Genomic DNA, 25,454 nt, shown 5'->3' with positions numbered 1-25,454 from the left:
TAACTGTTCTTCAAAATGGGTGCTGTGCAAAATCTCCTTGTGGGGAGAGGACATCAGATAGTATCAAGACAAGAGGCAAACAGCGTTGAGGCTACACCTAGGATGACACACCTCCCTCCCAATCAGTGACAGGTGCCGCCACATCTTCCACAGAATCCCAATCCTGGCCTAGTTGGCCTGTCTCCTATTTGAGGAAGTTAGGATAATCTGACTTGTTCCTACCCACTGCCTATGGGAAGCATGTCGGCACCTGCCTGGGCCTCTCTCTGTGGCTTCCAACAGGAAAAGCCACCATATTATTATGCCTGCTTTGTCCTTAAGGCAGGCTGGGGGACTGGAAGACTTTTCTTGACAACAAAGCACCTGTCTCCTTGGGGTCCCAGCATTGAAGAGAGTGCAGCCCAGACAGAAGTACTGCATTATGCTTGAGAAGGTCAAGCTACCAGGGAAGAGACAAAGAGAAAGAGACAACCAGGATTTACCAAAAAAACATTTATTGCGGTGAATTCCACTGGAAGCTGTCACAAACCATTACAGACAAGGTCTATGTATGCACCTAGAGAGGCTGGGTGCAAATGTTTGTCCCTTGTCCAAACAACCTGCTGTTGGGGACCCTGTCAGTCAAGGACAGGCTATCTGCCAAGTTGGCTAACAACCAACAGGGAGAAATGATGCTACAGCAGATTATTTCTCCTCTCCAGATCCCATGTCTCAGACAAAAAGAAAAAGCAAATGTCACAAGTACTCTTCTAAATAAAACCTGCCCAGGTCCCTTCATGTTTCACTGATGACTCGTGGGGGCCCATGGCTCTGCAGAAAGCCAGAACCCCAGCAGTAAGGAGGCACCAGTCCCTACTTACTGTTCTTGGGACCTCTCAAGGCCCTAGCCTTAAGAGGTGAGGTCCAGGCTCTGCTTCAGAAAGATCAAGGCAGGGGAAACAGCTGAAGGAACCTTCGGGTTTCACTCTGAGCTGTATTTGGTCCTTCTGGCACCTGGCAGAAGCTCAGCAGCTGTGGCCTTCACAGACTCTTCTGGAAGACTCGGTGTAGGCTCTGGGCCAGGACGTCTGTCTCCTCATAGCCCTCACAACTCTGCTGCCAGCTCTCTGGCACCTGATCCATCCCATAGTAAGCACCAGCAATGGCCCCAGCCATAGTAGCAATGGTGTCTGTGTCCCCACCGAGTGAGATGGAATAGATGAGAGTCCTCTGGAGGCTATTGAAGGCAGTGGGAATCTCAGGGTCAGGATCCATGCAGCGCAGGAAGCAGTAGATAGCAGTGGGCACAGACTCAAAGGCAGCAATGCCATTCCCTGTGGGGAAGTTGGACCACAAGGAATGACTTGCCCCCCAGCACCAGGCTTCTTGCCACTTGCTAAGAGCCAACCCAAGAACCTAGGCTCCACAGTCCACTCCCTGGAGTGACTTTCCCCCATCAGGTTGGCTGCAGGCTGGGAAAGGACACTCACTGTCCTGCTCTCGGCTTTCACTCCTCAGTGTGGAGTGAATAAAGTTAATCCTTCTCCCAGAGCTGTGGAGAGGATACAGGTCACATCTGTGAGGCATTCTGAATATGTCTAGGACACAGAGAAGTGGTAGGCAAATAAAAAACCGTTATCACACTGGCTGTAGAAATTGGCAATCAGGGACTGGGAAGGTGGCTCAGTGGTAGAGCGCTTTCCTTGCATGCATGAGGCCCTGGGTTCAATTCCTCAGCACCACATAAGCAGAAAAAGCCAGAAGTGGCACTGTGGCTCAAGTGGTAGAGCGCTAGCCTTGAGCTGAAGAGCTGAGGGACAGTGCCCAGGCCCAAGTTCAAGCCCAGGACTGGCCAAAAAAAAAAAAAAAAAAATTGGCAATCAGCGGCTGCTCTGGGCCACCAATCTACAAGGCTGAGGGCACCGTGTTCACAACCCTGCATGGGCCCTACAAGGAAGGCTCTCGTTGTTTTACCAGCTCAGGGCTAAAGTGGACAGCAAGCACAACTCTGTGCTTCCCTTCTACCCTGGATCTGAGGAACAAATCACCCACCTAGCTCAGACACCACTTCTTCTCGGCTCACTGAGTCCTGGTCCAACAACTCTCCAATCTTCTTCAGGCGGCTAGAGTATGGACGCTCCTCCATACCCAACCTGAGGTTGGCGAGAAATTTCAGGTAAGTCAGAGCTAGCAGACAGACAAACAGGTAGAAGGGCTTCATGGGAAAGTGAGCAGGAATAGGTCAGGCTCCCATAGGTACTCTAGCAATCCAGTTGAGGCAAAAGGGCCTCCTCCCACCCTCCCTAAGGTCTGCAGTGAAAGAAGGCAGGTTTTGCTTTGGGCAATGCTAGATGCCCCCCACGCTGTCCCACCACCAACTCATACTTACTCCCTGGCAGCCAAGACCGACTGGGCGTCCCCTTCTAGCTCCTCCATGTGGTCCAGGAGCTGCTCCAGGAAGCGCCCGCTGGAGGACTCACCCTGCAGAGCCAGGTGCACAGCCAGAGCCTGCAGGATGGCACCGTTGTAACCCAGGGAGGAAGCATGGGTCAGCTGGGCTGAGAGACGAGCAAACTGGGGAGAGAAGGAATCATTACCAGAATATCACTGCAGATGAGTTGGGGAATCCCAGGGGCAGTTGGCCAATACCTTCTGAACATCTTTGATGCTGCTATAGGCCAGAGGGATGCCTGCTACCCGCATGGCGCCCCCATTGCCATAGGACCCCTTTCCATTGAACTGGGCCCGAGCAGGCTCGTAGACATCATGGCACTTGTGACTCAGGAGTTTCTTGAAGACAGTGATGACTCCAGCTCCGTAACCTCTATCAGGGTCATTCTTATACTCTTGGGCAAATCTATCAGGGAGAAGGAAGGCAGAATGTAATTTCAAAAGTGTTTCTTGGGGCTGGAAGAAATGGATGGGCTGGGTTGGAGGAGGTGGCCTGGGAGACCTAAGGTACCTGTACCAGCAGTGCTGCCATTTTAGCTTGTGAATCTGCATCAACTGGAGAAAGGGTCCTGCTGAGGGTGAGGGTCCCAGACACGTACAGACATCATCCCTCTGTGGAGCAGCTCAGCAGCTCTGCCCACCTGGCTTGACTCACCCCAGGGCCATCCCCCTCACCTGTGAGCCATGTCCACCTCATCAAAAGCCTCCTTGGCCAGCAGGGACTGCACCAGGGCTCTGGTCATGGCTGTGTCATCTGTGTAGTACAGTGCTTCTGCAGGGAGAGGGCAGGGAGTGAGAGCAGGCTGTGGACCAGGAAAATAGGCTCCAGCTCATTCCTTCAAGGTACGATATGGCTACAGTGACTGTATCAGCCTCTCACCTGTGTAGCTACACAGGCTCTAAGAAGCCTCCATGGTTAGCCTCGGGATTTCCAGAAATTTTTCATTGCAAATTACTCACACCATGTGCTACATTTCTTTTTTTTTTTTTTGGGGGGGGGTACGGTCGTGGGGCTTGAACTCTGGGCCTGGGCGCTGTCCCTCAGCTCTTCAGCTCAAGGCTAGCACTCTACCACTTGAGCCACAGTGCCACTTCCAGCTTTTTTTTTTTTTTGCTTATGTGGTGCTGAGGAATCAAACCCAGGGCCTCAGGCATGCAAGGCAAGCGCTCTACCACTGAGCCACCTTCCCAGCCCAATGTGCTACATTTCTGAAGGGAATCCTCTCAGTTCCTTCTGGCTGTCCCTTAGAGCAGCTCTAATCAATATGACTTGCTTAGTCTCTCATGTCTCCAAGACCATCGCAATGCAATATCCATGCAGTCAGACAATCCCTACCTTCTTCCTCTTCCTCTATGGTTCAAGATGACTGGATGTTTAACCTTGAGCAAAAAAGCTCAGGGACAGTGTCCATGCCCTAAATTCAAGCTCTAGTACCCCTGCCCCCTCAACACACACACACAAAATGGTTGCTGCCTTTAGGATGAGATTCCAATTCATGGGCTTGGCCTCTAAAGCCCTTCCCAGCATGGCCCTTCCTTCCTCAACCACCTACTTACTGCTCCCTAGCACTTGCTGAAAACTAATCCTGGCAGCCAAGCCTCAGGTCCTCCCAACGAGGGCTGGCCCCTCCTCCACACTTTTTTTTTTTTTTTTTTTTGTCGGTCGTGGGGCTTGAACTCTGGGCCTGGGCGCTGTCCCTCAGCTCTTCAGCTCAAGGCGAGCGCTCTACCACTTGAGCTACAGCACCACTTCCGGTTTTCTGGTGGTTTTATTGGAGATAGGAGTCTCACGGTCTCTCCTGCCCGGGCTGGCTTTGAACCATGATCCTCAGATCTCAGCCTCCTGAGTAGCTAGGATTACAGGCGTGAGCCACCAGCGCCCGGCTCCTCCACACTTTTTAAATTTTGCTTAGAGTATGACAGACCCTAGTGCTCACACTTATATCTAGCTGTTCAGGGGGTTGACATCTGAAGATCAGGATTTTTTTCCTTCGGTTGTGCAGTTTGAACTCAGGGCCTGGGCACTGTCCCTGAGCTTTTCTGATCAAGGCTAGCACTCTACCACTTTGAGCCACAGTGCCACTTCCAGTTTTTCAGGCGGTTAGTTATAGATAAGAGTCTTAAGAACTTCCTTACCCAGACTGGCTTCAAACCACAATCCTCAGATCTCGGCCTCCTGAGTAGCTAGGATTACAGGTGTGAGCTAGCAGCACCTGGCTGAGGATGATGGTTTGAAGCCAGCCCAAGCAGTAAAGTTCGTAAGACTTTTATCACCAATTATCTGCCCTCCCCCCACAACAAAGCCAAAAATTGAAATGTGGCTCAAGTAGTAGAGTGCTAGCCTCCAGTGAAAAAGCTAAGGGCTAAGGGAGACCTTAAGTTCAGACACACACACACTCTCTCTCTCTCTCTCTCTCTCTCCTCCCCCCCCCCCCCCCCCACACAAACACACACACAGGGACTCAATTACCAAGGTGGATGGGAACTCACAATCCTCCTACTTTGGCTTCTCAAATAGCTGGGAGTACAGGTACATACCACTGTGATTGGCTATGCTCTAAAACTTCTAACATGGACTATTCAAACGAACTATTACCAGCCATAGCTTTGAGAATGAAGAGCAAGTTTTTAGTAAGCCCCTCTCCCACTCCTTACACAGTTAGTTTGTAAAGCCAGCTTTTCACTCTGAGGTGGCTCTGACTTCTACTTCACTGGAAGAGCAGCTAACAGCTTTTACTCAAAACTGTACTTTCCAGGCTCCACTCCAGAGGCAGTGAGTCTCTCCTGAGTAAAGTGAAGGTCACCCTAGCCAGTTTCCCCAGGGGCCTCCCTCTTCCATTGTCTCTTCTCTTGACCCTCAACCTCACCCACTTCCAGGCAATAGTTATGTCTGGCTATAGATCCTGGCTCTTCCCCAGACAGGGAGCTGCTCTTCTCTCTTCCCACCACCCATACCTCAGCTGATCTAAGGCAGACCAGGGAGCCTCCAGTTGGGAGAGCTCCTCTCTGATCCTCCCTGCATACCCCACTATACGATCTTTTCATTTTCCATTTCCTCCTCAATCCCCTGAACACGCACACTTCACTAATCTAGACTTTCCTTAACCTCTCTGTTGCAAGACACCAGTGTCTCCATCTTGCAATACTGTCTTCAGGTTTGGTTGCTGCCCACTTGCTTCTCCTAATAAATGGTTTCCTTCCCTCCTCTTACACACAGGGTGTGCGCGGGTTTTGACCACGCCCCCATTCCTACTTTTCTACGTGCTCCTGAAGAATAATCAGATCCTTTGTCTTAGCTTAGACACGACTTGCAGGTTGAGAGCCGATGACCAGCTCCTCACAACGGGGGAGATGGCATTTCAGGGAGGGACTGCGCAGGCAAAATTCTGCCTGGGTCAGCACCGTGTGCGAAGAGCCCGGTGCGCCGGGCCTGGGGAAACTGGGGAAGCGGGACCTGTAGGTCAGGCGGGGCTGGGGGACAGCCGGGCCTGCTGCGTGCAGGAGGGTGAGCGGGCGGACTCCTGGAAGGACAAGACGACGGGCCCAGTGGGCAAGGGACGTTCGCGCGGAGGCCCCGCGCCAGGCCGGGCTTGCACCGAGCGCCGAGAAGGTTCTGGGCGAAGCGTGGGAGGGAGGCACAGGCCTAGGCACGCAGAGTCCCTCAGCCGGGCCGCCACCCTCGGGGCCTCGTCCCCTCGCACCCCCGCCTCAGCGCCCTCCGCGGAGCCCCCGCGCAGGCGCAGGCGCAGGCCCGGCGCACCTGTCCGCGCGCTGCCCGGCGTTCCGGGGTCCGGCTCCAGGCTCTGGACGTGACTCAGGACTGACGTCAGGCTGACGGTGTCGTGCGCCTCGTAGACGGCGCCCACGCAGTCCCCGAGCAGCGCGCCGGCCAGGCAGCCTCGGAAGCGCGACAGGGAGCGGGCCGCGCCCGCACCACCACCACCCGTGGCCGTCATCGCCGCCGCCGCTGCCGCCGCCGCCATCCGCGCACAAATCAGCCGTCACTTCCGGCGCCGCCGCCCCGACCCCTTCCTCCTACGACCACAAGGCGCCCCCCAGTGGCCAAGAGCCTCCAAGCCGCTCCCCGGATCGCGGCGCCGCCCAGCGGCCAGAAGAGGTAAATCGCCACCAGGTGCACTTCCGACTCCCCCATCCTTCTAAATGGCATCACAATCAGGTGGCCACTAAATGGTTCTGAAAAGGTGAACACTGAGCCTGATCATCAGGTCACTTCAGGCTGCTCTTCCCTCTGGGAAGCACCTCATCCCTCCTGGGACAGTTCTTCTAGCGCTTGGCTCCACTTAGGCCAAGACTACCCCAGTCCCAAGTCCACTCTGTGTGATCCTAGCCTCCCGTGGGTATCAGAAGGGCCAGCAAGGCATCAGTTGGAGAGAAGCTGGATGGAAGCCAGCTGCTAGGGCACAGGTGTTGCTGCCCTAGCCCAGAGAGGGGGCCTCCCTAAGGGAATTGAATTTGGCAGGTGGAATTTGAGAGGATGACATGAGAGGGTCAAGAACCTTCTCCCTCCCTGCTACAGAGAAAAGCCTGAGTTGAGAGTCTCCATGTTTATTAGATTCACTCTCCCCTCGCCCACTTCCCCATTTCCCACCCAACCTTCCTTTGTTTCCTAATGCTAGGTCAGCTGCAGGTGGCCAATTTTGAGTGGACTCAGGACACGGTTTGTGGTCCGGGTGAAGGTGTCCACTTGGGGCACATACTTCTCAGTAGGCACAACCAGCTTCCGTCGGATGTCCAAGCACTTTTTGTCCAGCAGCATGGAGTTGGCCTTACAGGTAATGGCAGCCTGCAGTCGGGCCAGGTGCTTGTACAGGGTATCCAGAGCATCTCTAGAGGAAGAGGCAATGGTAACTCATCTCTGCATGAGGTTGGGAGGGCTGGGCTGCGCTCACCAGTTTCAAGCCAAAAGAACCACTGGGCAGAAAGAGGCCCTATAGATAGGCCACCGTCCCACCCTCCTATTTACTTCCCAAACCTACAGTGTCTGAGCCAGCTTCTCCTTCATTATGGCAATGGTTGTGTCTAGCTGGTGGACCTCATCAATAAGGCCATACTGTACCTGGAGGCAAAGGAGCAGAATGAGGCTTCCAAGGTCAGTGAGCCTGAGGGGTGCCCTGGAAAGCCAGGTTTACTCTACCAGAAGCATATGCTGGAGGTGATCCTGAGAAAAGCTTAACAAGAGGACTTATATCCTACTGGGGACCTTCGTACCTCATCCCGGCAGAGCTCCAAATTGGGCCGAAAGGTTCTGGATTCCAGCCGGCTATGGACCAGCTTCAGGTTCATCATTTTTCTGTGCAGATCATCCTCCAAGTGCCGGATATCCTTTTTCATCTCTTCAATCTCTTCCAAAGTCTGCAGTGGATAAAGGGACTCTTCTCTACCTATTGGACTCACGCTGGGGGGCCCCGTCTAGAGCTTTTGGGTAAGGCACCTGGCACCTCTTCTACACACACAACAGCAGGTGGGTTCAAGGGGTAGGCTCACATTATTCTCTTGCCACTTGAGATCACTGTAAAATCTCTCCATCTCCTTCAGCCGCTTTCTGAAGGCAAATTCTGTAGCTACTCTCTGGGCTTCGAGTTCATTGTTGGTCTGCAGAACAGGAGAGCAGGCAAGGGAAAGATGTAAACTCCTGGTTTTAGGAGGATGCTGTTTAAGTGGAGGGAGAGGTGCTGTAGCATCAGAGAACTAAAAGTAAACACTGAGTGCACACGTCGGCCATCCACTGGCCGTGGAGAGCAGGCTGCAGGGTTTCAATCACCTGAACAATAGTCAGGCTGATGGCCTCCCTCAGCTCTGAAGCAGCTTTCATCTCAGCCTCTGCATGCTTCTTGTTGAACCGACTGGTGTCATCCCACTGCTGGAGTGTGAGGGAGCTGCAGTGGCAAGAAATGATTAATAGAGTCATGAGTTGTGGCCCCTGCGAGACGGAAGAGTGTGACTGAAACATTCCGCTTACCTGTTGGAGATGCGTGTGGGGTTGACCTTCAGAGAGATGTTTGGGGATGTGAGGTTGAGAGAGAGACAACCTCTGTCGATCTCCAAGGTCTCCATTTTGCCCCGATGGTCAGAGCTGAGCTGCTGCCGAACATCTTGCAGGAGACTGGAGAAAAGAGAAGATTGGATCAGAAGGTGATCTGCCAGGCCCTGGCCTTGCCAGGCTGGGGATACAGTCCTCATTGTACTATGGGAATTCTGGGGGAGTGAGTAGGAGGAGGTCCGGGAAGCTTTCCCAGCAGAAGATAATGCAGTTCCTGCCACAACTGAGCTGGAGACCTGTGTGGAGATGGATGAGCTTCCCAGAGAACACCGTTACGCTTCTTGAGTGCTTGTACACATCTGTGGGGTACACCTATGTGGTCACACTCACAAAGGCTCACATGGACACTCATGATGAGCCACTCAGGGTAGTGGCAAGTGGACTTCAGCTTCCATGCTTCCCATCAAGTGAAAATGGCTGCCTAGAGTGGGATCCTGATAAGGATTCTGAGACTAGGTCCAGACAGTGGAAAAAGTACTACAGGCAATTAGTGGTTTCTTTCAGGAGCACTTGGAGGGACAAAAAGTAATACAGGAGCCAGTTCTCCTCATCACCCACAAAGCTTTGCTGCACATTCAAGACCTCACGTCTCAAATGCATGTAAACCTGTCTTCCTCATTCTTACCAGAGCTGCTCGAAGGCCTCGTTGACCTTCTGTTGCAAGGCCTTCCTGCTGGCCTCAATGATCTCCACCTCTTTAAGGAGCTCATCTTCCACAGGGTCCTTCACCAAGTCAATGTCTCGCCGACTCTCCCGGAGGGTTAGGCACTCGATGGCCACATCCAGAGGCAGGTTTTTGGCCTGCAGGTGTTGATCTGCTGATTCCTTCATCTAGAGAAGAGGAGGATGGGAGGCAAGGGGGGCCATGCCCTGGAAGATGTTCTTATCCTTACTTTAGCAGACGGAGTCAGATGACTGTGCCTTCCCATTCCACCCCCCCTCCCACCTTCAAGGGTTCCCAGACCTGGAAGTGGGGCATGAGGGTCAATCTTTGCAGCAGTGTCTTGGCATTCAGCCAGGCTTTCTACCTGTATCAGGGTGTCAATCTCAGCATCCAAGTCCATAAGACACTTGTCCAGCATCTCCTTCCATCGGTTGACAGTCTCGATCCTCTCCAATAGTCTTGTACTATTGTCATGTTCATCCCAAATAGTCTGGAAGAAGTAGAGTGGGGGGGGGGAGATTGTTGTGTATGTGTAGCTATCCTTGGTTCCTTGGACCTATGTAACTCCACTCTGGTCCCCAACCTGGTTGTTGGTCTCACTGCGGAGGACTCGCGCCTCTTGGCGGATCTGATGGCAAGCTTCTCGCTGCTGCTCTGCATTGCTGCACAACAAGTAAGTGTTGGTGTTCCATTCAGGCAGCTGGAAGCGCTGGCTTGGCTTGAGACTCAGCGTAGCCATGATCTCAAATTCCTAGGCCTGTTTCAAGATACAACCTGCAGAGGGAAAGGTGCCGTAGACTGTCTTCTGGCTCAAATGCACCCTTGGGGGGGCAGTGAGCCTGTCCTGTTGGGCTCTTCCTGCAGGCACTCTGCTGGATAGAGTTGTAGGGAGCAATTTGGTTATGTAGCTGGATTTCCACCCGGTGGGTCCTTCTGAGGGCACAGCTTGGAGCAGGTAATGGGAAGAATGGGGTCCTTCCTTCCCACCAAATGGGGTTGGCAGGAAAAATAATCCTCAATCCACTTTCCACCCCTCTTTGCTACAAGCACTCCAGTGAGCTTGCTCTCTTACCCTCTTCCAGGCTGCGCACCAGGCTGGTGGGGATCTGCCGAGCAGGAGCCCCTGATCCCTCTCTAGAACCATGTGGCTGGCGCACAGGGGCTGGCACCAGACAGCCGGTGGGGAAAGCGCCGTCCCTGCCCCCACGGCCCCACCTAGATGGGAGGAAGAGCAGGGTCGAGTTGGTCCACGTTTGTGAGGAGCCTGGGTGCCCAGCAGGGCCCCTTCGCGGAGCAGGGTTCTGGCCGGGGGGTTAAATACCTGACACAGAGTTAGGAGAAGGTGGCTTCAGGCTGCGTCTCGCCGCTTCGCTCCCCTCCACCTCTCCTCTTCTCGCTCTCTCCAGGCTTCTGTTGTGCGGCGCTGCTCCGGTTGCGGTTGCTGGGCGACCACGCCCGCCCCGCTTTGTCACCTGCGGGGTGACCCTGCTGCGTGAGGCCTGGAAGGAGGTGGCCTCCCGGGCGGGGTGTGGTGCCAAGAGATTCAGGATAATTTTGTCTTGCCCACTGATCATTCATGCCCATGGACCGTACAAAGAAGAAGTAAGCGTCTCGGGTTCCGCTTCGCTCCCTTTCCAGGCCTCCTTCCAGAAATGTCTATTTATATGTCATTTTATTATTATATGTGACACAAACAGGGCACATAACACCTCCCTTCCACCCTGTCTTGCCTAACAGTTTTACCTGAGAGCGGAGTCTGGAGGACAGCTGGAGCCCCGAGGAGAGGGGGGTCAGGAGGAGCCGGGGAGAGTCCTGCGGGGAGAGGGCTGGGGCGGAGACCGGAGGAGACCGGAGGAGACCGGAGACGACCGGAGACCAGAGGAGAGGAACGCAAGGGGAGAGACCGCGGGAGGGAACGCCTGCCAAAGCCGAGCAGGGCAGGCCTTGTGGAGGGAAGGGCAGGCCTCGGGAGGCCATCTGGGGCCTCCTCGAGGGGACATTCGGGGCTCCTCGGGAGGCCATCTGGGACCTTCCTCTAGAGAGGCCTGTGGAGAGGCGCCTCCCGGAGCAGAGCAGGGCAGGCCTGTGGAGATGGAGAGGCCCGCAGTGGAGCAGGAAGGGAAGACAGGGGAAAGCCTTCCCCTTTGGAGCGTTGGAGGTCAGAGGTTCGGAGGTTTGCAGACCAACTAATAAAGGTCGGGGGGTCAGGACTGCCTAGTGGAGGCTTGGAGGTTTGGGGGTTGAGGCTGCTCTTGGTTCTGGGTATCTAGCCCAGGACAAGATAGTTTCAAGACCCCTTTCAGGTGTAAATAGTGTAAATAAACTTCTTTTGTTCACCTTTCACTGTGCCTTGATGGACTTTCTTGCTCTCTGGAGGTCATAAGTACTTAACCACCCAAACTCCTTTTTTTTTTTTGGTCAGTTGTGGGGCCTGAACTCTGGGCCTGGGTGCTGTCCCTCAGCTCTTCAGCTCAAGGCTAGCACTCTACCACTGAGCCACCTTCCCAGCCCCCAAAATCCTTAGGTGGAGCTGTGGCTCAGTGGCAGGGCACTAGCCTTGAGCAGAAAACCTCAGGGACAGCACCCAGGCCCTGAGTTCAAACCCCAGGCCTGGCACACACATGAAAAAATATATTAATTGTACAAAGTGTTCTCATTGTGATTATTCCTATACAGGCATATAATGTACTTTGGTTACTCCTCATTACCAATCCTCCTCCCTCCCCCACATTTTTTTTAGGTCTAAATTCTGTATGGAAGGAAATAAGCCCTTTTTTTTTTTTTTTTTTTTTTTTGCCAGTCCTGGGGCTTGAACTCAGGGTCTAGGCATTGTCCTTGAGCTTCTTGCTCAAGGCTAGTACTCTACCACTTGAGCCACTACACCACTTCCTGCTTTTTTATGTACTGAGGAACTGAATCCAAGGCTTCAATGCATGCTAGACAAGCACTCCACCACTAAGCCACATTCCCAGCCCTCCTAATTTCTATCTCTTCCTGACAAAGTTGCTAAGCTTTTTCTTTTTTTTGGGGGGGGGGCTGGTCGTGGGGCTTGAACTCTGGGCTTGGGCGCTGTCCCTCAGCTCTTCAGCTCCAGGCGAGTGCTCTACCAGTTGAGCCACAGTTTCACTTCCGGTTTTCTAGTGCTTTATTGGAGATAACAGTCTCACAGACTTTCCTGCCCAGGCTGGCTTTGAACTGCAATCCTCAGATCTAAGCCTTCTGAGTAGCTAGGATTACAGGTGTGAGCCACTGGTGCTCGGCTTTTTTTTTTAAGTGGTACTGCTCCATGAAAGTTAGAATGTGTTTGTGACTTTAACTAAGTATTCACTATCCCACAATACTGTGAAATTTGGAAATTATGTAATCAATCACAAGATTTTGCAAAAAATAACAAAAATTAAGTGGTACTGGGAAGTGAATCTAGGTCCTAGAAGCACTCTACCACTTCAGCCACACCGCCAGCCCTTTTTTTTGGGGGGGATAGGGTCTAACTTTGCCTGGGCTGGCCTTGAGCTCTAGATCCTTTGACTTCTGTCTCCAGAGTGTTTATGCATTATAGACCTGTATCACTACGCCTTGGCCCTAATGTTTTTCTTTTTTTTTAATTTAAATTTAGGGCCTTGTGCTCACCCAGTTTGCTGGGTCAACTGGCATTCTACTCCTTGAACACACAGTCAGCCTAGCTATTTGCTGGTTATTTTGGAGGTAGAGTCTCTTGGACTTTTCTGCCCATGCTAGGCTCAAAACACAGTCCTCCAAATCTCTACCTCTTGAGTAGCTAACATCACAGTTGTGAACCACTGACCTTTTTTTTTTTTTTTGGTCAGTCATAGGGCTTGAACTCTGGGCCTGGGCGCTGTCCTTCAGCTTTTCAGCTCAAGGCTAGCACTCTACCACTTGAGCCACAGCGCCACTTCCTGTTTTCTGAGTGGTTTATTGGAAATAGGAGTCTCATAGCCTTTCCTGCCCAGGCTGGCTTTGAACCAGGATCCTCAGATCTCAGCCTCCTGAGTAGCTAGGATTACAGGCATGAGCCACAGGTGCCTGCCCCCCCCCCTTTTTTTTGGTTGACTGTGGGGCTTGAACTCTGGGCCTGTGCCTTGTCCCTGAGTTCTTCAGCTCAAGAGAGTACTCTACCACTTGAGCCACAGCACCACTTCTGGTTTTCTGATGGTTAATTAGAGATAAGAATCTCATGGACTTTCCTGCCTGGGCTGGCTTTTTTTGGGGGGTCTGGTTGTGGGGCCTGAACTCTGGGCCTGGGCGCTGTCCCTCAGCTCTTCAGCTCAAGGCAAGTGCTCTACTACTGAGCCACCTTCCCAGCCCCTGGGCTGGCTTTTAACAGTGATCCTCAGATCTCAGCCTCCTGAATAGCTAGGATTACAGGCATGAGCCACGGGCGCCTTGCCTTTTTTTTTTTTTTTAAATGCTGGTTCTGGAGCTTGAACTCAGCCTGGGGACTGTCTCTCAGCTTTTTCCCTCAAGGCTAGCACTCTAGGGGCTGGGAAGGTGGCTCAGTGGTAGAGCACTTGCCTTGTATGCATGAGGCCCTGAGTTCTATTCCTCAGCACCACATAAGCAGAAAAAAAAAAGCTGGAAGTGGCACTGTGGCTCAAGTGGTAGAGCACTCGCCTTGAGCTGAAGAGCTGAGGGACAGTGCCCAGGCCCAGAGTTCAGGCCCCACGACTGGACCCCCCCCGCCCCCCCCCCCAAAAAGGGGCTAGCACTCTACCACTTGAACAACAGCTTTATTTCTAGACTTTATTTGTCTGGGCTGACTTTGAACTGCAATCCTCAGATCTCAGTATCTTGAGTAGCCAGGATTACAGGGGGGCACACTAGTGCCCGGCTTGATGTTTTTTATTTAAGAAGGGAAAATGAGTGTTTTTGTGGAGAGGTAGAGGGCCTCTTTAAAGACTGAACTCCATTCATATGCTGAGCACTTCCATGTATTACCTCACTAAGTGCCAACAGCTCTATTACATTCTTTCGTATTAAAGGAAAGAAATTCAGAAGCATCTAGGAATTTGCCCAGTGTCACAGAGCTAAGGTTTGATCCCAGGATTTCATGACTCAAGTCTAAGCTCCCCTTAGCTATTAGTGTTATTAGTGATGACCACACAACAAAGTTTGGAGCAAAGCTTTTCTTTTTATTGCAGTTATTAGTGAAAGTTACACTTCAAATTGAAGCTAAGCAACACGAAAACCATCATCATTATTATTTTTTTGAATCAAGGATAAACAAAGACAACACAGAACTCTTCCAGTATATGGAATGGCACGGGACGCACAGTCCTGTCACCAGGGCACTTTTGTGCCATTTTGGCTCACGGACAACTGTGACTGCTTCCTTTAACATAAAGTGTTAGAAGTGACTCAACTGTTTAAAACCCAGCTTCCTCTAGTTTTTAATCTCATCCATAAGAGTTTTGTAGTCATTTTTAAGGGAAAGACAGTTTCACTGAAAATAGAAAATTTACTACCAAACTGTAGATAGTGAAAATAAGCATTTTTGTTTAAAAACCTTATTGGCCTTTAGCTTATCATTATTACACAGTATCTGAGTTAAAATAACAGCCAAATCCAAAGCCCAGCTCCCTAGTACACAGTGATAGAAGTCAGCATTTGGTGCTTTAATTATACAGTGATTATCCATGTGTCATAGACTTGTACTCCCATCCACCTCCCACCATTTCCAACTCCTCTTAATAAAATGCAGCATCCATGTTTAGATCACTCCATAACTTTACTGGTCCTCTTAGAAAACTACAGACTCACTCTACTATCTTAACCAAACATATAAAAAAGGTTTATAAGCATTTTGAAATTCTGCAGCTTTAAAAATCCTATAGTAATTTGTTTTTGGTGCCAGTCTTGGGGCTTGAACTCAGGGCCTAGGTCCTATCCCTACCACTTGAGCCATAGCTCTACTTCTGGCTTTCTGGTAGTTTAGTGGAGAGAAGAGTCTCAGACTTTCCTGCCCCACCTGGCTTCAAACAGCTTAGATCTCAGCTCTTGAGTAGCTAAGATTACAGGCATGAGCCACTGGTGTCTAGCTTACAGTAAACTTTTCTTACTTGGGAAAATCCAACTAAAGATAAGGCAAGGCCAGACCTAAGAGCTAGGATGAGGAGGAGGAAGAGGAGGGTCTGGAGAGCTCTCATCATTTTGCCTTGGAAAATATTTGGCAAGAATAGTTACAATGGGAGGGGCTGGCAAGGTGGCTCAGTGGTAGAGTGCTTGCCTTGCATGCATGAGGCCCTGGGTTCGATTCCTCAGCACCACATAAGCAAAAAGAAAAAAAGCCAGAAGTGGCGCTGTGGCTCAAGTAGTAGAGTGCTAGCCTTGAGCTTAAGAGCTGAGGGACAGCGCCCAGGCCCAGAGTTCAGGCCCCACGACCGGACCCAAAAAAAAAAAAAAAAAAAAAGAATAGTTACAGTGGGAAAGGAGGGTAGAGAAAAAGGTTACTTGGAATTTGTTAAGATTTCAGTTTCAAAACATACTGTGATTAACCCCCAAATAGTTCATATCTGCAATACAAATAGGCACACATGGTCGAGATGATTAAAAAGTAAAATCTAAAAGGCCATTTGTTCACCTACAGGACATTTTGCAAGCAGTCTCCCCCCATCCCCATGTATGTATTCTTCAAAAAAGTTCCCTTTAAAAAGATGGCTATATCTTCAGCCATTACTTAGGTTTGAAAAAGAAAAAAGCAGCACTTAACTACAGTAGGAGCAGCTGGCAACACTGAGGTGTGTGTGTGTGTGTGTGTGTGTGTGTGTGTGTGTGTGTGTGTGTGTGTGTGTGTATGAGGTGTGTGTGTGTGTGTGTGTGTGTGTGTGTGTGTGTGTGTGTGTATTGTGTATAAGAACTTTTGCTAGAGTGGTCAGGTTACAATGAATTGGTCATTTTGCAGTTTTAGTTTCCCAAACACTGGAGAAAGAGCATATTATTTTATAAACTCAGTATGTATAGTGTTATAAGGTATATTTACACACACACACATACACACACCACTGCTTTCCACAGCCTACAAGTAAGTCCACATTCTAGTCTACCACACAAATGGTTTCTATCCACAAAAAAAGAGTAATACTTTTATGGGTCCATAGCTGGAGAGATAATGCCAAACCTTACAGCAGAAACTGTTTAATGGTCTCCGGGTAGCAGTATTAGCTGCTTCACCACACCAAGACTTGTGTTCATTTCCAAGCATGAAATCATCCCAACTTTTCACCTTTAGTACTTGAAACCTCATTGTCCTATATAACTTGCCACAGACACCTCTTTATTAGCAGCGAGGTGGAAAAGCTCAACAGTCTGCCTTAAGAGGCAGTCAGCATCAGTAGGGATGAGACTAAATGCTGAATATATCATACCCTGTGTACCTAAACTGCATCCTTCCTACAGGAATTGCTTATACCTATAGGGATGCACACTTTTTGAGTTCTTAGAAATGATCTTCTTTCCTGCAGAGATGCGTAAGACTGGGGAAATGTAAGGCTTTGCCCACAACTCACACGATAATTCAGTAGTCACCTGATGTTACCTATGGGTGCTCAGAATTTTATTATCATAAAAGATTTTGACTATATTTTTACTTATACAGATATACAATGATTAGAATTTAATTTTTTGTGTGCTGGTCTTGGGGCTTGAACTCAGGGCCTGGCTCTGTCCTTGAGCCTCTTTTGCTCAAGACTAACATTCTGGGGGCTGGGAAGGTGGCTCAGTGGTAGAGCGCTTGCCTTGCATGCCTGAGGCCCTGGGTTCGATTCCTCAGCACCACATAAGCAAAAAAGAAAAAAAGCCGGAAGTGGCGCTATGGCTCAAGTGGTAGAGCGCTAGCCTTGAGCTGAAGAGCTGAGGGACAGTGCCCAGGCCCAGAGTTCAAGCCCCACGACCAGACTCCCCGCCCCCGCCCTCCAAAAAAAGACTAACATTCTACCACTTGAAGCCACAGCTCCACTTCCAGCTTTTTTGGTGGTTAATTGGAGATGAGAGTCTCACAGACTTTCCTGCCTGAGCTGGCTTTGAATAGCAATCCTCAGATCTCAGCCTCCTGAGTAGCTAAAATTACAGGCATGAGCCACTGGTGCTTGGCTGTGATTGGAATTTTTATTAAAGTAAAGCCAAGTTCAATTCTTCAGAGCAACAGGTTAGAAATAAACCCACTTTCCTTTTTTTTTTTTTTTTTTGGTCAGTCATAGGGCTTGAACTCTGGGCCTGGGCGCTGTCCCTCAGCTCTTCAGCTCAAGGCAAGCTCTACCACTTGAGCCACAGAGCCACTTCTGGTTTTCTGGTGGTTTATTGGAGATAAGAGTCTCATGGCTTTTCCTGCCCGGGCTGGCTTTGAACCATGATCCCCAGATCTCAGCCTCCTGAGTAGCCAGGATTACAGGTGTGAGCCACTGGTGCCTGGCTCCCATTTTCCTTCTTAAAACCAGCCTTCTCCTCCAAAGCCATATAACAAAAATCTGCCAAGAAACAAAATGAAAACTGCTGACACAGGACAATATGCAGCAAAAGCACTTGATCATGTCACATCTACATCTAAGTAGCTGATGACTGTCACATTAACACAAAATATGGCTGCAATTGCCTTAGCACCACTCAAAAGAGTTTGGTTTCTGAGAAGTCATGCTTTTGCCAAAGATTGTTACAAAAAAACAAACCAAAAACCAAAAACCAGGCCCTATGTGCAGGGAAGAAAAAGAACAGGATGGATAGACCACCACAGCAGGGAAGAAAAAGAAAGAACAGGATGGATAGACCACCACAGCAGGAAAAGCCCAGGTTTATCTAGAACTGGTTTATACAGTGATCTACCACACTTGAAGACACTTTCAACTGGACAGCAAACTTCCACACCACAGTATCCTGCTATCAAGAATTTCAGAACAGCTCAAAGTGCTTTCACAAATGTATCTTGTTTCCACAAGTTTAGTGAGGTAGGTGAGGGCAGCAAGCATATTTACCAGGAAGGAAGAAAGGCACACCGAGACACAGAACCAACCAATGATACAGTGATTATGGCTGAGTTCCAAGCACTTGGCTCAGGTTTTAGAGCCCTTCCTGCTTTCAAAGGCATATTTAAGTTCTTAAATCTTTTTAGTTATAAGCCTTTAAACATTACTGTATTTCAAAATATACATCTTCTCTCTTGTAGCTCAGGGTTAACTAGGGAACAGGTTGAGTTAAAAAAAGTAAGAGGAAAAAACCTTTGAGGCAGGGATTTTATATTGCCTACGCTGGCCTAGAACTTGCTTTGGAGTTCAGGCAGGCTTTGGACTTGCCATCTTCCTGCCTCAGCTTCCTGAGTGCTGGGATTACAGGTGTACACCACGATAGCTGGCTTAATGTTTTTTAATATAATAGAATTTTTACCCATCAAGAAGTCATATGTGGGGTTGGCAATGTGGCTCAGTGGTAGAGTGTTTGCTTAGCATGCATGAAGCCCTAGGTTCGATTCCTCAGTACAACAGAAAAAGCCGGAGGTGGCGCTGTGGCTCAAGTGGTAGAGTGTTAGCCTTGAGCAAAAGCTCAGGGACAGTGCTCTGACCCTGAGTTCACAAGACCCAGGACTGGCAAAAAAAAAAAAAAATCATATGCAAGAATTTTTTTTTTTTTTTTGGGTTGGTCGTGGAGCTTGAACTCTGAGCTTGGGCACTGTCCCTGCGTTCTTCAGCTCAAGGTGAGTGCTCTACTGTTTAAGCCACAGTGCCACTTCCAGTTTTCGAGTGGTTTACTGGAGATAAGAGTCTTACGGATTTTTCTGCCTGGGCTAGCTTTGAACCATGATCCTCAGATCTCAGCCTCCTGAGTAGCTAGGATTACAGACGTGAGCCACCGGCATATGCAAGAATTTATATAACAGAAATCAGAGTATTTAAGAGGAATGAAGTCTGTATTCATTAATAAAAATTTTATGTAAGAAGCTATGTGTCAAAACATCACGAGCTTTTTAAAGTTGAAATCAGAGTATGGTTAAACTATAAGCTATAAATTATTTTTCCATAAGAATGTAGGTAATCTCCATTGCAGAAAGTTGAAGTCCTACTTTTTAAAAAAATTTATCAGGTGTGGGGCTTGAACTGTGGACCTGGGCACTGTCTGTGAGCTCTTCAGCTTAAGGTTAGTGCTTTACCACTTGAGCCACAGAACCACTTCTGGTTTTCTGGTGGTTAACTTGAGATGAAGAGTTTCAAATGTAGCCCAGGCTACATTTGAATCGTGATCCTCAGATCTCAGCCTCATGAAATACTACTTTCAAGAAAGCTTCTTCACTTTGCTACAGTATATATATAGCCTAGATAAACAATCTGTTCTTATTATCATTTGACAGCTAGCAGAATGTTCTCTGGTTGCTGCACCCACACTTCTCATCTTCCCCCTGTACTGCAGGGGACTGAACCCAGGCCAAGTTTCCATCTTAATCCTCAGTTAACTGAGGGAGTTTTTCATTTACATTAACTCAAGTTATATGCCAGTGATTTTTTTTCCCCTTTTTCCCTGCACTCCACTAATGATTTTCTTTAATGTTTCTTTTTGTTTTGCCTTTTCATCTGTTTATGTTTCATTGTATGGGGGTGTATTATGGAAGGAGATGAATTTTATGATTCATAAACATCATAAAATACTGATTACAACCAGGCAATCCAAAAAATGGTTTGAAAATGGAAATGAGAATACAGAAAATATTTTGATTTTTTGATCAAGTGGTAACTTCTGCATGTGATCCACAGTATTCTATATAAATTGCCTCTAAATGCTTTTCTTTTTCTTTTTAAAGAGGGGAAGGTAGTTTCTGTATCCTAGGCTATGAATTAAGAAAGCTCCTGGAAAATTTTGAGGTCTTGTGGAGGTTGCTGCTTGCCATTCTCTGTGTTTTCAGCAGTAGGAGTGGCCTTGTGCATGCTAAGCCTGTGTTCTATCTAACACTGAGGTATACCTTTAGGCTTCTATATTCCTGGCTTATTTCTTATTTTTTTTTTTGGTGCCTGTCCTGGGCTTGAACTCAGGGCCTGGTGCTGTTCCTGAGCTTTTGTGCTTGAGGCTAGCACCCTACCACTGAGCCATAGCTCCATTTATGGCTTTTTGGTGATTAATTGGAAATAAGAGTCTCACAGACTTTCCTGCCTGGGCTGGCTTGGAGCCACAATCCTCAGTTCTTGGTGTCCTGAGGCTAGATTTACAGGTATGAACCACTAGAGCCTGGCTATTCTTAGTTTTTGAATTTGAAAAGGATTTACAGGGTTATCATCAATAATAGAAATGATCATTCCCTGTCTGTGAAACAGGGTTTGAGAGATGAAGTCTATTCCTCCTGAAACAGAAGTTTCTTCTTGTGAATTACCAGTGTTCACCAATAATTTTTTTTTTTTTGTTGTTTGGATGGTTGTGGGCCTTGAACTCTGGGCCTGGGCACTGTCCCTTAGCTCTTCAGCTCAAGGCAAACACTCTACCACTTGAGCCTCAGCATCACTTCTGGTTTTCTGGTGGTTAATTGGAGATAAGAGTCATGGAATAGGGGAGAGGGGAGGGTGGGAAGGAATGTGAAGGGTAAACAAAGGAGGAGGCTGCAATGCTTGGTAAGAAATGTATGCATTATCCTGCCCATGTAATTGTAACCCCTCTGTACAATATGTTCACACACAAAAAAAAAAGTGTCATGGAATAAAAAAAAAAAGTCACATACAGATCTTAAACATTTTGCAGCTTTCTTAATTCATAGCGTAGGGTACAGACAATACCTTCCCCTCTTTAAAAACACTGAGTTTTCTGCCTGGGCTGGCTTTGAACCAGGATACTCAGATCTCAGTCTCCTGAGTAGCTAGGATTACAGGTGTGAGCCACCGGTGCTCAGCAAGAACATTTTCTTTACTGGGCAGACTGCCTTGTCTAGTAAGGCCAAGCTTAGTGTTTTCTAGAGAAAAAAGAAAATTGGAAGAGCTACATTGATAGCAATGCCATGGTTCTAACTAAGGATATTTCATTTTATCTTTTTATTATTGCAATTCTGAAGCACCTGTACGACTTTGATTTGCCAAGAAGACATGTGGCCCTGGGCTGGGACCAACCACCGCCTAGCATAGACAGAAATGACAGAGGGGCCTTCTTTGGCTTCTTCTGTAAAATATCAACAGCTGCCATGACTGTGTGGTTGCAACAACTTGGAAAATATTAAACAACTCTTAAGTTTTTTGTAGAGATCCTGGCAAAGAAATCTTATTCGCATTTCTCCCTCACTGCACAGGCTCACATCCCACTCATCAATTTATTTTCAAAGACTTCCTGTTCTCACAGATATAAAGATAGGATCATATATGTAATATTACATATGCAGAAAGAGCCTTTTCTTCTTTGAAAAGGACTACTAAAGGGTCTAATTCAGGGATTTTTGTTTGTTCCTCCAGTCAATCATCATGAAAATGAGTTTTAGGTATGAAATACCAATGTTTTTTCTCTAGTTTCTGGTACAGCCTCTTAATATTTCCAAGATAAAATTATAGGTGTGCATACAGATTTTGGAAAGAAGATAAATGCAAAAATTTAATGGTCAACTATCCTGTCTTGTTTTCTTTTTCTTTTTTTTTTGGTGGGTCATGGGGCTTAGACTCTGGGACTGGGTGCTGTCCCCTGAGCTCTTCAGCTCAAGGCTAGCACTCTACCACTTGAGCCACAGATGCCACTTCTATTTTTCTGGTGGTTTACTGGACCAGAGTCTCACGGACTTTCCTGCCAGGGCTGGCTTTGAATAGTGATCCCAGATCTCAGCCTCCTGAATTGCTAGGATTATAGGCGTAAGCTACCGGCACCCGGCCTCCTGTCTTTTTTCTATGTCTGATACTGTTGATACTTCCTTTGTGGGATGATCTGTGACTTATTGAGTAGTTACTTCCTTCTGAAGAAGTGGACTGTACATGGAGGCAGAACACTCAGTCTTTCACTGTGTTTGGCAGCGCTGATGCCAGGCATTGGCATTTCTGGAGCCAACCATTAAAACAAGCTCTGTACTAGGTTTCCCAGGAGATTTCAGGCAAAAAAAGAAAACACAGGATTAGAGGCATTGTTAAAATTGTTAGTCTAGGGGCTGGGAAGGTGGCTCAGTGGTAGAGCGCTTGCCTTTCATGCCAGAGGCCCTGGGTTCGATTCTTCAGCACCACATAAGCAAAAAGAAAAAGCCGGAAGTGGTGCTGTGGCTCAAGTGGTAGAGCGCTAGTCTTGAGCTGAAGAGCTGAGGGATAGCACCCAGGCCGAGTTCAGGCCCCACGACCAGACACCCCCCCCCAAAAAAAGTTATCTCTTGAAATTTCTTTCAGAAAAAATATCCCTTACCAAACTCATAGTGTTAAAAAAAAAAAAAAAAGGAAATAATACTACCTTAAGGAAACATACTTTTTTCACGTACTTAAAAAAAAAATAAATTAATGTGCCAATACAAATAATTTTGATCTATTTACTAGGAAACTGGAGCAACTATAAATGCTTGCAATTAAAATTGTATAATTAAGCCGGGCGCTGGTGGCTCACGCCTGTAATACTAGCTACTCAGGAGGCTGAGATCTGATCGCAGTCCAAAGCCAGCCTGGGCAGGAGAGACTGTGAGACTCCTATCTCCAATAAACCACCAGAAAACTGGAAGTGGCGCTGTAGCTCAAGTGGTAGAGCGCTTGCTTTGAGCTGAAGAGCTGAGGGACAGCGCCCAGGCCCAGAGTTCAAGCCCCACGACCAAAAAAAAAAAAAAAAAAAAAAAAGTATAATTATACTTCAGTCCACATTCATGAATTATTATTGGTTAAAATTTTAATGAACTGAAATAATCTATGAACCAGTCTATTTCCCTGGCTCTCTTAGCTCCTTTAAACTCTTATTTCTTCACTGATACTCAAAGAAAAGTTTAGAGTAGCACATTTTCCATATAATTATACGGGGAGGAAATACATGTTTCAAAGTCAGTTATCAATGACTTCTGAATCATTTGCCTCCTGATTCCCTTGTCTATGAAAGGATACCATAATCCCAATCCCAGGGGCTGGGAAGGTGGCTCAGTGGTAGAGTGCTTGCCTTGCATGCAAGAGGCGCTGGGTTCGATTCCTCAGCACCACATAAGCAAAAAGAAAAAAGCCGGAAGTGGCGCTGTGGCTCAAGTGGTAGAGTGCTAGCCTTGAGCTGAAGAGCTCAGGGACAGCAGTTCAGGCCCCACAATCGGACCCCCCCCAAAAAAAAAAACAAAAAAAAAAAACAAAAAAAACCATAATCCCAATCCCAATCCTGAATTATGTGCCTGAAACTAGAAAAGGACATGTAAAAATCACTTGCTTGACAACTTTCTTCCCAAACTGCAATCCAGTAAAGTAAATCTAATCTGTATTAGTTGCTACTGAAGGAAACAAAAAAAAGATCTAATTTAAAAAAGCCCAGTTCTCCTCCACATACAGAAAGAAATCTAAAAACTGTCTCCAATACCCACTATATAAACAACATTGGATATTCTAAGTTAGAGAATAGAGTTAATGATTTATTGTTAAAAATGCAAACAGCTGTTTGAATGGTATATTATCACACAATCTTAATGTTTGCTAACATTACAAAGAAAGAGGAAAAGCTAGAAATATCTATAAAAATAAAATACCTTAAAAACCCACATCTAAGCAAAATATAAAAAGTTGCACATAAATTGCCAATAAATATAAATATCACAATTGAAAAATTAATCTTAAAAAAGGAACACATAACAACTAAAGACATTATAAAAAATGAAAAAGTTTTAATGTGCATGAATATTTGCAAAGACACAGAAGACACTGAACAATCAATATAATATTACTATCATTATTTTACAATGCAGCATACAAGGTTTCTGAGGTGTGATGTTTTTTGTTGATTTTTATTCTACTTATTTTCTGGAAGAATGCTTATCAAATTCATAAAGCAAGAAAATGAGCCTAAGTGATCCTAAGTAATCATCTGCTGCTGTGTACTGTTTCTGAGTACAGGGAAATTTGCTTTCTGGCAGACTATTGAATTTCTAGTCACTATGAGTGGTCCTGCTGTTTTCCTTACTTTTCTATATCTCTGCCAGTGAGTTCTATACTCACCCATGTCCTATTTTTGATGAACTGATCATGCCCTTTAAAGACACTATTGCTGTTTATCACAGTTCCTTACCCTAGGGAGGTAAAAAGGAAATTTTATTTTAAAGATACTAGCAAATACTTGAAGTATAAAATACTTGTCAGTACCTTAATTTTTTCCCCTACAGATAGAGGTATAATCAATTTGCTTTCTTTCTTAAATTGATTTCTTTTTTTCTGTCTTGGGGCTTGAACTCTTGAACAACTAGGGGGCTTCTCTCTGAGCCCCTTTTGCTCAAAGCTAGCATTCTACCACTAAGCCACAGCACCACTTCCAACTTTTTTCTCTGATTAATTGAAAAGTCTCACGGACTTTTCTGCCCAAGTTGGCTTTGAACCACAATCCTCAGATCTCAGCTTCCTAAGTAGCTAGGATTATAGGCATGGGCTACCAGCGCCCGTCTCTTAAAATGATTTCAATGACAACAACAGTGCCTTTATGGGCACTTTTTCTTAATAATGATTGATTAGAAAAGGTTAGGCTTGGGGTCAATCTATGTCAAAAAACAAAAAAAAAGGAAGGGTAGCTTATATAGATCTTGGCATGGTACTTCTTTGGGCACTTGCTACTGTGCTCATTATTTTATTTAAAAAGTTAAGAAGATTTGTTATTTTATAGATTCTTTAAACACAGCTGAGAATTAAAAGGGTTAACTATTAAAAATTATTTTAAAATTTTATGAGCATTCACTTATTTTACTGTATAAAACCTTTTCTTGGTTCCCTTGACCAGCTTCAAGACAACAAGTAACATCATTTATATGATTCTATCATATTCTTGGAGTTCTAAAACAATTCATGCTGTTTAGAAAATAAACAAACTACAGCACCATCTTTTGAAAAGGCACTTTCTAAGAACTATCTTGCCTTAAAATTTTATTTAAAAAACAAATTCAGAGTCTACTCTGAACACCTTAGTTTTTACAAAGACCTCAAACATTGATATAACATTAGATTTTTGGTTACCTTACACAATGCTTCCCAAAAGGAAGGGAGCCCAATGACTGACTGAATGATTTGAGAAGATCCTAATTTTGTCACAGTGTTTTTTACCTGGTATTTCAACAGGGATTTTCACTGGTAAATTCTTAACCCTCTATGTTAACTATATCATTCTATTTTTAATTCCAATTAAAATCTTTAACTTGTGGGGGGGAGA

At 47.1% G+C, this 25,454-nt stretch overlaps 2 protein-coding genes across 3 annotated transcripts; both read right to left on the bottom strand.

The window, feature by feature from the left end:
* Nucleotides 1–477: 477 nt before the first annotated feature.
* Adprs (ADP-ribosylserine hydrolase) lies at nucleotides 478–6,429 on the bottom strand. The gene is made up of 6 exons (XM_070008714.1): nucleotides 6,191–6,429; nucleotides 3,106–3,202; nucleotides 2,629–2,836; nucleotides 2,369–2,553; nucleotides 2,032–2,132; nucleotides 478–1,313 (listed from the first exon to the last, which is right to left on the bottom strand). The coding sequence occupies exons 1-6, from the start codon at nucleotides 6,411–6,413 to the stop codon at nucleotides 1,021–1,023; spliced, it is 1,107 nt and encodes a 368-aa protein (XP_069864815.1). The 5' UTR covers nucleotides 6,414–6,429; the 3' UTR covers nucleotides 478–1,020.
* Nucleotides 6,430–6,980: 551 nt separating this feature from the next.
* Tekt2 (tektin 2) lies at nucleotides 6,981–10,782 on the bottom strand. 2 transcript variants are annotated; one of them, XM_070008747.1, is made up of 11 exons: nucleotides 10,477–10,782; nucleotides 10,228–10,370; nucleotides 9,739–9,929; nucleotides 9,520–9,645; nucleotides 9,117–9,322; nucleotides 8,411–8,554; nucleotides 8,213–8,327; nucleotides 7,936–8,043; nucleotides 7,660–7,803; nucleotides 7,428–7,507; nucleotides 6,981–7,277 (listed from the first exon to the last, which is right to left on the bottom strand). In XM_070008747.1, exons 3-11 carry the CDS (start codon nucleotides 9,892–9,894, stop codon nucleotides 7,064–7,066), a joined length of 1,293 nt encoding a protein of 430 aa, XP_069864848.1. In that variant the 5' UTR covers nucleotides 9,895–9,929; nucleotides 10,228–10,370; nucleotides 10,477–10,782; the 3' UTR covers nucleotides 6,981–7,063. The 2 variants fall into 2 exon arrangements, with proteins under 2 accessions (XP_069864848.1, XP_069864849.1); XM_070008748.1 differs by lacking the exon at nucleotides 7,428–7,507 and having other exon boundaries at nucleotides 7,130–7,277.
* Nucleotides 10,783–25,454: the final 14,672 nt, after the last annotated feature.

This window comes from Dipodomys merriami, unplaced genomic scaffold (assembly GCF_024711535.1).
Source record: "Dipodomys merriami isolate MVZ:Mamm:240054 unplaced genomic scaffold, mDipMer1.0.p SCAF_71, whole genome shotgun sequence".
Classification (NCBI taxonomy): Eukaryota; Metazoa; Chordata; class Mammalia; order Rodentia; family Heteromyidae; genus Dipodomys; species Dipodomys merriami.
The sequence above is the reverse complement of the archived record's forward strand: the minus strand, read 5'-3'. Positions and strand labels throughout refer to the sequence as shown.

Bases quoted from the DNA above. Each gene is read 5' to 3' on its own strand.
- Adprs (XM_070008714.1), bottom strand. From the start codon at position 6,413: ATGGCGGCGGCGGCAGCGGCGGCGGCGATGACGGCCACGGGTGGTGGT. The intron at 3,203-6,190 runs GTGCGCCGGGCC...CTCTCCCTGCAG, and splicing joins GCCGGGCAGCGCGCGGACAG to AAGCACTGTACTACACAGAT. The intron at 1,314-2,031 runs GTGGGTGATTTG...ACTTCCCCACAG, and splicing joins AGAAGTGGTGTCTGAGCTAG to GGAATGGCATTGCTGCCTTT.
- Tekt2 (XM_070008747.1), bottom strand. From the start codon at position 9,894: ATGGCTACGCTGAGTCTCAAGCCAAGCCAGCGCTTCCAGCTGCCTGAA. The intron at 9,646-9,738 runs GTTGGGGACCAG...TACTTCTTCCAG, and splicing joins GCAGTGAGACCAACAACCAG to ACTATTTGGGATGAACATGA. The intron at 7,278-7,427 runs GTAGGTTTGGGA...CTCTTCCTCTAG, and splicing joins GAGAAGCTGGCTCAGACACT to AGATGCTCTGGATACCCTGT.